The sequence below is a fragment of the Pectinophora gossypiella genome, unplaced genomic scaffold, assembly GCF_024362695.1.
Source record: "Pectinophora gossypiella unplaced genomic scaffold, ilPecGoss1.1 Pgos_32, whole genome shotgun sequence".
Taxonomy (NCBI): Eukaryota; Metazoa; Arthropoda; class Insecta; order Lepidoptera; family Gelechiidae; genus Pectinophora; species Pectinophora gossypiella.
The window spans coordinates 494,711-506,659 of NW_026063242.1; the positions used below are offsets into that span (position 1 = coordinate 494,711).

Consider the following 11,949-nt stretch of genomic DNA (forward strand, 5'->3'; position numbering starts at 1 on the left):
TGAGTTAAGCTGTATTGACTGCATTTTTTATCTGTTTATTTAAATCAAGCAACACGGCATATTCAATATAATAATACCATTTTCTTTTGCTACCGTAAACTAACGTAAATAATAAGCCAATTACAATACATAATTTAATAAACTTAGGTAGGTAGTACAACTTACGAAAGAAGCTTTTGTAATCATCAGTTAATATTTATTTAACACACAAATCGCAAACAAAAAATTTTGAACTATGAAGGTTCAGAATATAAATAAATAGGTAGGCCTAACTTAAAAAAACACTGAACTGCTTAATTAATTGCATTTCATGTAACTAAAATAATAATTTCGGTGGATTTTACTGCCAATAATACAATTTACCATGATTGCATGCACAATGTGAGTAGGTACATTCAATATAATAAGTACTCTTAGGTACCTTTCTTAGTCTTACCTTTCTTTCGCGCTCTTCTCCGTGTTGACAGTTGAGCACGCAGCGTGCTCCAACTTTACGTCCCACCTTTTAGCGTTCATGTTCAATGAACGGTAATTGTATACCAATGCTATTAATATATAAAATAAAATATAAAAAAATGCTTGGCACTCTTGTGGTATTTCAGTACGCCAAGAGACATTAATCTTGTGGAATTTGGATGGCGGCATCGACAGGAGGGCGCTGGGTTGCACCATCTAACAAACAAGTGTTATTATATGTAATTTTTTAGGAAAACAGCAGCAAAAAAAGTTGATTTTGGCCATATACCATAAGATCCCTGTCGATTATATTACTTCGCTTCATTCTACGATATAAGTTAACCAGGTAGTCCTTTTAGCCTACAAGGCAGCTCCGCACGATTTTAAAGATTAAAAAGTATCGATTTTGACTCGATACCAAAAAATCAATTACGATAGTTTTACTTCACTTGCCACCCCATCCTAGATTACTCATTCTTTTTCCGTGCGAGGCAGCGTAAACACGTCTCTTGCGTATCTATAAACATTATTTCAAAATGCCGAAACGAAGTGCCGATGAAAAGATAGCTCATTACCAACGAAAAATAAGAAAACTCGAATTAAAAGAAAACCAAAGGCGATTACAAGTATTAAATACTTCCCCTGTAGGCAGTTCTGGTAAGTACCAGTGTTCTATGATATTTTTGGTGGACAATAATATTACAGTGGTATTATATATATATTTTCTTTTTGATTGAAGTGTTTACAATCGTAAACAAAGCGTTGTTTTAAGGAAAATTATAAAATTAATGCCTAGATTCGTATATCGAACGTGGCTAGCCTGGGGGTTGTCCGTGAGCCAACACGAAGGCATTACAAAGCATAAAAAGCATTACAGCTTAATGAGAGCTAATGCTAGTGCAAAATTAAGCGCCTAAGCCGGTCCGGGAGACAGGCCACGGTCAAAAATTTTTTTTATTTTTTTTATATACATACATTTTTTTTACCTACCCTCATTTTATTTATTTTTAGATAATGAGGAAGAACCTTTGGAGGATGATATACCAAACGAGGAACAGCCGATGCAATGTCTGACAGCTATACCAGACCCACCTAACGTGGTAGATCAAACAGTTTTGATGGAACCAGTCTCGGTTTCAGTAGACCCCGCACAATCACAAGATAATGCGGCTGTACCAGAGTTAGACCCTGAAATTTTATCGGCTTTAGGAGAGGCAGTTGATGACACGCCTAAATTCGGCGAAAAGATTCATCCCAACTTGGCTCAACGTTGGTTACCTTTACTTCGAAAAGGCTTAACTAAAGAAGCGAAGGAGAACCTGTCAAAACAGTACCTAGTTCCGGAAAATTGTCCATTGCTACAGGCACCGAAACTGAACGTCGAAATTGCAGCGGCGATTAACGAAGCCGTTCGAAACCGAGACAAAAAGTTGGAAACCACGCAACAGCAGCTCGGTATCGGGATGAGCGCCATAAATCGAGCTGTAACACTCTTGCTTACAGGCGATGACAAAGTTGCAGCGATAAAACATTTAAGCGATGGTTGTCGCGTCTTATGCGACTTACATTATATGGAAACGCAAACTCGGATAAAACTCATAACACCTGGACTAGCCAAGCCTTTCCTCAACGTCATCCAAGACAGTGAGCGGGACGAGACCTTGTTCGGTAACAAACTTCCCGAAAAAATTAAGGCGTCCAAGGCAATAGAAAAACAAGGGCTGCAGATTAAAAAACCTGCAACCAATAATAATACCAAGAGTGCAACTCCAAATACACCGACAACTTCCCGCGCTCCCGTCTACCATTACCAATACCAGGGAAACTGGACAGGCCCTCCGCGCTACCAGTCGAACAGGGGGGGGCGAGGGGGGCAGAAGAGAGGAGCAGTAGGGCCGACCCGCAGAGCACCGCAGCCACAGTCTCGCGCAGCTGGACAACCGAAAACACGTGCTGCTCCCCAGCAATAAACGAGGTATTCGTACATGCTGGCAGACTTAAATATTTTTATCATTGTTGGCGTAATATCACTGATAATACAACTATTTTAAAATGGATTAATGAAGGTTTCACAATACCATTTTCAAAACCTGTAGTTCAACATACTGCCCCGATACAATCATGGTCAGATTTAGAAAGACGTGATATGAATTTGGCAATTAAAAAATTATTAGACCTGGGTGCTATCTCTACTTGTACAGCTTCAAAAGACCAGTTCTTATCAGGAATATTCTTAGCGCCTAAACCTAATGGTGGTAAACGGTTTATTTTAAACTTAAAAAGTTTAAATAAATTTGTATCGAGTCCCCACTTTAAAATGGAAGATTACAGGACAGCTATGAGGATGATACCTAAGGATGGCTATTTAGCCACTATCGATTTGAAAGAAGCATATCTGCTTACTCCTGTAGCCTCCTGTGATCGCAAGTATTTGCGTTTCCAGTTTGAAGATGGGAACTCGCAATTGATTACATATGAGTTTACCGCTATGCCTTATGGACTATCAGTAGCACCCAGAACATTCACTAAATTAATGAGAGAAGTTGTAGCTCATTTACGGTCACAGGGTTTCAGATCTGTCATATATCTAGACGATATTCTTTGTATTGGGGACAGTTATAACGATTGTTTACGTAATGTTCACGAGACAATCAAATTACTCGAATGCTTAGGATTCGTCGTTAATTATGAAAAAAGCGCGTTAGACCCACAGCAATTGTGTAAATTTCTGGGATTTATATACAATACATCAGATATGACCATATCCTTACCTAATGACAAACGATATAAGATTGCACAGCTAATAGAAAAGTTTTCACATTTGCCTACCTGTTCCATCAGAGATTTATCTCAACTTATTGGAGTTCTGGTCGCCTCCTGTCCAGCAGCTAAATACGGCTGGCTATATACAAAAATCCTAGAACGTGAAAAATACTTAGCCTTACAAATACATAAAAACTATGAAGCTAAAATAAAACTAAAAGGCATAATCCTAGAGGATATTAATTGGTGGAAAGAACATATTGCAAACACTTCAAATTCATTGAACATTCTAGAATATGAATTAGAAATATATTCAGACGCGTCGCGTACTGGTTGGGGTGCGTATTGTAACAACTCACGCGCACATGGTGGATGGAAAAGCAGTGAAAAAGACCAGCATATAAATTATTTAGAGTTGTTAGCTGTTTTTATGGCTCTTAAATATTTTGCTAATCAAAAAAGTAACTGCGCATTATTATTGCGAATTGATAATACGACGGCTATTAGATATGTTAATCGCATGGGCGGGGTACAGTTTCCCCATTTAAATAACCTTGCAAGACAGATTTGGCAATGGTGCGAAAACCGTAATATCTGGATTTTTGCATCTTACATAAACACAAAACAAAATATCGAAGCGGACGAGGAATCCCGAAGAGTGAATCCTGACACCGAGTGGGAATTATCACAGCCTGCTTTTCAGCGTATAGTCGATCAGCTTGGCCAACCCGAAATCGACTTATTCGCTACCCGAGCCAATGCTAAATGCGTAGATTATTTATCGTGGAAAAAAGATCCAGATGCTATCGATGTCGATGCATTTACTGTAAAGTGGACTGACAAATTTTTTTACGCGTTTCCACCATTTTCAGTTATGTTAAAATGCCTACAAAAAATTGTTCATGATGAAGCTACGGGAATAGTAGTATTCCCGTTTTGGCAATCACAAGCTTGGTTCCCATACCTTAAATCTCTAGCTGTGTCTAAAATCTTAATAATGAAACCTGAACAACACTGTATTTGGTCCAATTACAGGAGCCAGCACCCGCTTCACAAGCAGCTTATCCTGGGTGCCGCGGTGCTCTCCGGCTCTCATTCACGCGACGCTCCGTGCCGCCGGTAGCCTGGGAACTGATGCTTGCATCACTTTCTGACAATACCATTATGCAATATAATGTCACACTCAAACTTTGGTGGACATATTGCCATGAAAATAAGCATAATGTATTTGAAGGGTCCGTAGCAATAGTTTTGTCTTTTCTTACGGAACAGTACAATAAAGGAGCATCTTATGGCTCCTTAAATAGTCACCGATCAGCCCTTTCACTATTTCTTGGAGACAATATCGGTTCCAATGAATCAGTGAAGCGGTTATTGAAAGGTGCATACAGAAAGCGACCTAATTTGCCAAAATATAGCTTCACGTGGGATCCACAAGTTGTGCTCAATTGTATTGCAGAATGGTATCCAAATGAGGAACTTACATTAGAAAGGATAACTAAAAAATTAGTAATATTGTTAGCGTTGTGTACTGCGCACAGAGTACAAACTTTTTCATTAATAAAAGTTGACAACATTGTAATTTCCTCAAGTGGTGTCAGAATATTTATAACTGACATCATAAAAACGTCAGCGGCAAATAGAGAACAGCCACGGTTGTTTCTTCCCTTCTTCACGGACAGACCAAATATATGCCCTGCTACCACTTTACGGGACTACCTCTCCATAACGAGCGATAAACGCCCAGAAAGTGTTCCGAACCTCTTATTAACTGTGAAGCGCCCTTATAAGAGCGCGTCAGCACAGTCAATAAGCAGGTGGATAAAACAGGTACTTGCAGAAAGTGGGGTAGATGTGAACACCTTCAGCGCTCACAGCACACGTCACGCGTCCACGTCTGCTGCGGCAGCCAGTGGTCTCAGCGTCGATATTATTAGGAAAACCGCAGGCTGGACAAAAGATTCCGAAATATTCGCAAAATTTTATCACCGTCGAGTTATCGATGAAAGTGATTTTGCCAGATCAGTGTGTAATCAGTAATGAATTATTATTGTTAGGGCAAGAAGCCCAAGTTTTTTGTTATGTACTTACCTTTATGAAATAATCAACTGGAACTAAAATTATTTGTACTATGTAAAAACAAGACTGATTGATTGGTAAATGTTTTCTGAATAGTTATAAATATCGAAGAATAAACATATATTTAAGTTATCTATCGGCGTTAATTTCTTTATGAAAGCAAAACTTTGCTCTAAACATCTACCTGGTTAACTTATATCGTAGAATGAAGCGAAGTAATATAATATATGATCAAACGAACTTCGTAAGTGAAGTTCGATCAATATTATATAAGTCGCTTCATTCGTAGATATAAGTTCCCACCCTCCCATCATCCCTTTCGAAAGTTTTGCATCATCTCTTTAACTCTAAAGAATGAGTAATCTAGGATGGGGTGGCAAGTGAAGTAAAACTATCGTAATCGATTTTTTGGTATCGAGTCAAAATCGATACTTTTTAATCTTTAGAATCGTGCGGAGCTGCCTTGTAGGCTAAAAGGACTACCTGGTTAACTTATATCTACGAATGAAGCGACTTATATAATATTGATCGAACTTCACTTACGAAGTTCGTTTGATCATATATTATATTTTTCTTTGATATTTTTACGTGACTTTGCGTAGACTTGGCCGAACAGCTGTGGAGCGCTGGAGGCTTTCGGTATAATATTTAAGATAACAGACTGAGGTAGCAGCTCAGTTGAGGGAAATCATTGACCTCGCCGACGGGATCGGTATCGGGGTCCCAAAGTGTTTGTTGTTGCGAGCTGTGGTAGGGATAAGAAAAGAACTTCCTGTTCAACTATATATTATACAAAAATGATGGTTTTATTTTAACTCCACAAAATTAATTTATAAAATCAGTGAAGTTCAATAATTTATCTTCGTGCTAAACAGAAGAATTGGTCCTTCGGAAATAGGACGATGAAAAAGTTACTTATATAACTGTGCTTCGTCTGTTGTTCCGGCTGACCGACAAGATCCGTTGAAACGGCCTTTCATTTTCATTGCGCTGACGCGGAGGCTGGATTTCCACATTCCACTAGCCAAAGAAGCTGAAGGAAAACAAGATTTTCAAATTAGAAGATTAATGCCTGCGTTACTGCCTGGAAGTGCACTTCAAAGAAATTGGTGTTATTACTCATTGCGTCGTCGGTGCGTATTTTACGCGCGAAACAGTACTTTGAAGAAAAACCTATTGTTTGTTACTAGGTACTACCTAAAATCGTGGCAAATCAGAAGATTACTTCTATAAAAGGCTGTAAATCATTTTTTTGAAAATGTAAAATACATTTTTACATTACAAAAATATTATATTTTTAATCAGATTTACCCTATCGTTAAATAGATGAGTCTTATTCGTCTTCTGAATAAAAAAAAAACGGAATTTCCAGTCCACACTTGTCTGTGCCATCCGCCCCGCGCTTTCTCAAATTGGGTCGTGTACTAGGTTCAAGTTAAATTATTAAATTCTGATTACCTACTAAATAAAGACACATCTAAAAGTAACGAAAAACGTTTTCTTTTTTCAATTTTACTCATTTTTGAATTTCATCATCATCATCAATTTAAGAGCCACGCTCTTGTCGGTGCAGCATTTCTGTAAAATACTCTCCATGCTACTTTTTTAGGGAAAAATAGGGCAGTGGTTTCCCTCTTGCCTTCCGCCCCGCAGTACTCTGTCTGACGCGAGTGGGATGGCGCCCAGAGTAGTCTATTACAAAGCCATACTAGGACTCCTGTCCTCTGCCTCTGAATAGTACTGACAGTTACTGCTGCCCTCTGTCAGGTTCCAGGTTACAGTCCCTGTGACATGCCCCTTCCGTCCTGCATTGCCGTACCGATGGCTCCCATCTCCGCCTCTGCAGCCGTTGAGGTCGTTTTTGAATTTAAAACAAGAAAAACGTAATAATAAGTCCGACAATTTATCACGTTTTTCTGTGACGTCACAATGTGCTTTTGGCTTTTTCAAACAAATTCTATAATAATTTCGTGTTTTGACGTTTAGTAAAAAGTAACTGATTTGACTAGTTGGAAACTGTTGGATCAAGCCTATTCTCAGTATTTCTCATTCCCGCCAAAATCGGGACGTCTGGCAACGCTGTACACTGCATATCCTAAGTGTGTGAACGAGATAACAATATACATCGCATCCGTGAAAAAAGAAGACAGCAAAATGACGCCAACTCAATTTGCCGCGAAAATTAAATTGGCGCGAAATCATGTTTGCAGCGCTGCAGCGAGGAAGATTTTTTGTATGAAGAAATCGTCTAGCGAAATACCGCTTGAAGCGGAATTGTTCATCGGCTGTATAAGTTTGTATCCGAACGCGGGCATTTTCGTCACTCTTCTTTCAATTCTAGATTTTACCAGTACAGGATTCTTTCAATTTAAAATCGCTATTTGTGTACTTTGCGCCTTTTTTGTTCATAGTTTATTATTGTACATAAAAACAAATTGTTCGATTATAAAATATTCGTCAAGGGGTTTTAATCACAATAGGTACGAGCTCTCATGAGCTTTTATACGAAAAGCGTAAACAGCTTGTCGAAGCCTATAAAGATTACGAGACTTACATTTATTGGTGTTGTTTGACGATGATGACGAAGAAGACTATGGCGATGGCGAATATGAAACCAAATACTTTAATAGTATTGCGGTTTTGGATCGCCTACTTAGATCCAGCACCCCTGCAGTGGCTCCGAGTCCAACTACGGTACGTAAAGTATAATAATAAAAATTATGCCACTTACTGATAAAAATTATAATGATGCTCTTAAACTTCTACATGATAGATATACCTAACAATGGCTCTCAAATTACAAACTTCCATGTATAAAGCATTTTAGATATAACATCTTTTAAAAAGTGCACAGCGCAAAAATTTGCCTACTGATTTTGATTCATGGGACACACCTACTTGTGAATATTTTAATAAAAAAAAGGTTGTCACATATTCCAACAGGGGTTTTTATTTAGAAAGAACATAAAGGAGGTGCCCATACTGGATGAGTTTTTGTTATTTACAGAAAACTGGCCGTTGCCATTGAAAATAGCGACGAAGAGAGGATTGTTCCATCCCCAAGGCGTGCCAAGTCCAGTGGTAAAGTTGTCACTGGTGTGGCCACCAAGTCTTCCACATCACCATCATGTAAGTACTGCAAACTTTATGAGTGTACTATATTTAAGATATCTATCTTCATCAGATACATTTGACAAAGGTAGAAAGATACCCGAGCACCATTTGCTTAGACCAGCATCGAGGTAAATGTTTCCTTCGCTTGAAATGTGCAGTTTGTTAACAAAAGCACAAAACGCTTGTGCATGCACCATTATCACCCCATGCTCATGTGGCTACTGTTGGCAATGCTCCAGAGGTAGACAATGGTGTGGTATCTATGTTGGGTACTGCACAATCGCAAGATGTCCTTCTCCCAACTGCTGTGGTGAGGTTAAAAGGTAAAGGTGGCACGACCATATACGCAAGAGCTTTACTTGACTCTGGGTCTCAGCTATCTTTTATAACTGACGATTTAGCAAAGAAAGTAAATTGTGAAGTGTATATAATGTAATAAATGTCTCAACAAAGGCTAATGTGAGGTGTGAGGTGTGTATACATTCAACAACAAATAGCTTCTCCATGAATATTACCTGCTGAGTTGTAAGAAAAATAACCTGTAATTTAAGTCAACATTCTTTTCACATTTCCAAATTTAACATCCCTGCTCATGTGCAATTAGCTGACAAAAACTTTAACAAAAGTCATGAAATATTGTTGCTATTGGGTTGTGACATACCTATTCTTTCAGGTGCTGCAGCGTGATTCCTGTTACATCGTCCGGCCCCTACTTAAAATAAGAAATACAAGTTTTGGTTATAAGGTGGCAGGGAGTCTGCTGGCAAGGTTTTTTCCTCCAATTTATGTATTAATATACAAGATAACAATTAAATGAGATTAATGATAATATTTCCAAATTTTGGAAATGCGAAAATGTGCCTAGTGTTTTTAAAGAAGTGACTTCTGAGCACCAATTAGCAGAAGAATGCTTATCTAAGCTTCTGTAAGTTTAGTAAATAAAAAAAAATCCGTTGCCCTATCTTTGAAACAGGAACTAGAGGATATTCTTATAGGATATTCTTTTTCTTCAGCATTACAAAGACTTTATAACCTTGAAAGGCGTTTCTTAAAGACAGTATTCTATATCAACATTATACCTAGTAGGTTTATTAATGATTATTATTGTTGTTGTGTTTTTGATGATGATGGAAAATGCTACACCGACAAGAGCGTGGCTCTTAAATTGATGATGATGATTAATGATTACATAAACCAGGGTCATATATTTTAATATTGACAGTTATGATTTAAATTCTGGAAATGTGTCATTTCTGCCTCATCACCCTGTTTGCAATCCTTTGACGCCAGTATGAAAACAAAAAAAATGGTTTATGCCTTAATGATATTTTGTTAAATTGCTCCACTGTTCAAAGTGAACTTTTTGACATTTTGATTTTGTTTAGAACATAATATTATGTCTTACTTTGTGACATTAAGTCCACGTATAGACAAGTGCTTGTTGATAATAAATACCTATTGTTGTTTACAAAACATTTTATGGCGTGACTCCACACATGATTTCATTAAATGCATTCAGTTACAAACTGTGGGGCTTAAAAGCTCAGCTTTTTAACGACACGGTCTCATGGAACTTTCACATCGTTTTAAAAGTAAATATCCATTAGCTTCCTTTGCATTGGAATATTCCACATATGTTGATGATGTTCAGTGTGGACAAAGACCAAGTATAGAATAGACAGATAATATTTTAGAATGACGATGAAACTATCATACCTAGCTCTCTTTCTTCCCTATGGCAACATTCTCTGTGAAAAAAAGAAACAAATATAGACAAACGCCGCTGTCTAGAACGTCAGGTTTCCCGTTTTGAGATGTTGTGGTAGCCAGCTGGATACCAAACCTGGCGTTAGTTTTTCGGTGTTTTGGGATGTTATTTCAACTTTTTATATAAAAAATCTGTGAAATAGTTATTCATTATGAACCATGGCTTGCGTAGCCATTGGTTGTGAGAGTAGAATGGGTGTTATAATGGAGAACGATCAAATAATGTCTCACCATGGGTAAGTTATCGACCACATTATTCATATTTGTGTGCACGAAGTACATTACATGGTCTGTTTTTTCAAAAGTTTATTGAGCCCTAAATACGATGCAGACGCATATTTTCAGCAAAGCCGTCGACATTTGTACAAATAATTGATTTCACATTTTACGTTAATCAGCTTTGACAGATCATGTACTCAAAGTATTATAAGTAGTGTTGTCCTTTGATGTCGACAACATATTATTATGTTTTAATGTAACATCTAGATGTGTTATTCTATTCATCTTTAATTTATTCTTCGACCTGTTTCCGATTTGGATGAAGATTACATATTTCCTAAATATCCTAATTTACGAAACCAGAAAAATGAAAAAAAAATTAAAAATGTTTATTTTCTTTTACAATAAAGCCTTAACTACTGGTGGATTGGGGTCTCCATTTAAGCGACATAGCCTGTGTTTGCAGGCCCCGCTCTTCCATTATTACAAATAAATTGTATGTAAATAAAGCAGTGTGGTAGGTTTAAAAAAGACAAGTACTACGGCGTGCAGATAGAATATATATCAGCACACCCAGCCCTACGATGTATAAATCTTGGGATCAGCACATATTACTAGGACAGAAATTAAGAAACAATTGGATTCAGACCATGAAACGAGATGATTCTCTCTTCTGAAGGACGCGTTTTTCTTATTTTCACCTGTGCTCATTACATTTCGATATATCTTGCTTGCTATCGAGCAGGATACCAAACAAAATTATTACATAGTGATGCAGTACCAACAATATTCACTCCATAGACATAGAAACTCTATAATTCACTCACATACCTCTCATAAGGTAAGTTTAAGTTTAGTTATAACTTTATAGATGAATTTTATTTTTGTATTCTACTATTTACTTATTTTTTCCATGCAAATAGAAAAAAAAATTAAATACAATACAAATATTTTTTATTGCACTAAATAATTAGCATGCATAACTATTTTTGTAAGTACCTGTGATTTATTCCTCCTTCTATGTGCAATGTGTGTATTTGTGTGCTCCACGTTAATATGTGCCATTCTTGCAGGTAAAGCTAAGAGTACCAGAGCCGACACTATGCACTTCTAAACAAAGTGAACAAGAGAAAATATATTTTTTTTATCACCAAAAATCGGAATTGTTAAGTGGTTCGTGGTCAAATAAAAATCTTATAAAGAAGTATCTGCTTTTATTCTTTAATTTCATTGTGATAATTCCCGAAATATACTAGAAGGTTGTCTGCTTCTTGTATCGAGAGCCGATTCGATTCCCGGCCAAATCAATGAAAAACGTAAAAAACGTGTATTTCATTGTTTTCTGCAATTAAGTCACCACTTAATGTGTGGTATCTGGATGATGGTACTATTGGCGGGAGTCCAGATACCGTTATGCGTGACATTCCGGAGCTTTTTCGCAATTTGGCGGCAATGGGCTTGGAGGTTAATTCGCGAAAGTGTGAATTTTACTGCAATCGGGATGTGCCGGAGGTTTTTTCGCAGTTCGAGGAGCTAATACCGGGAATACAG

At 37.5% G+C, this 11,949-nt stretch overlaps 1 protein-coding gene across 1 annotated transcript; it reads left to right on the forward strand.

The window, feature by feature from the left end:
* The first annotated feature begins 1,704 nt into the window (after positions 1-1,704).
* Positions 1,705-5,322, forward strand: LOC126380940 (uncharacterized). Its single transcript, XM_050030518.1, has 2 exons — positions 1,705-2,431; positions 4,255-5,322. The coding sequence occupies exon 2, from the start codon at positions 4,354-4,356 to the stop codon at positions 5,257-5,259; it is 906 nt and encodes a 301-aa protein (XP_049886475.1). The 5' UTR covers positions 1,705-2,431; positions 4,255-4,353; the 3' UTR covers positions 5,260-5,322.
* Positions 5,323-11,949: the final 6,627 nt, after the last annotated feature.

What these genes read in the sequence shown, in the direction of transcription:
- LOC126380940 (XM_050030518.1), top strand. Translation starts at nt 4,354, where the DNA reads ATGCTTGCATCACTTTCTGACAATACCATTATGCAATATAATGTCACA.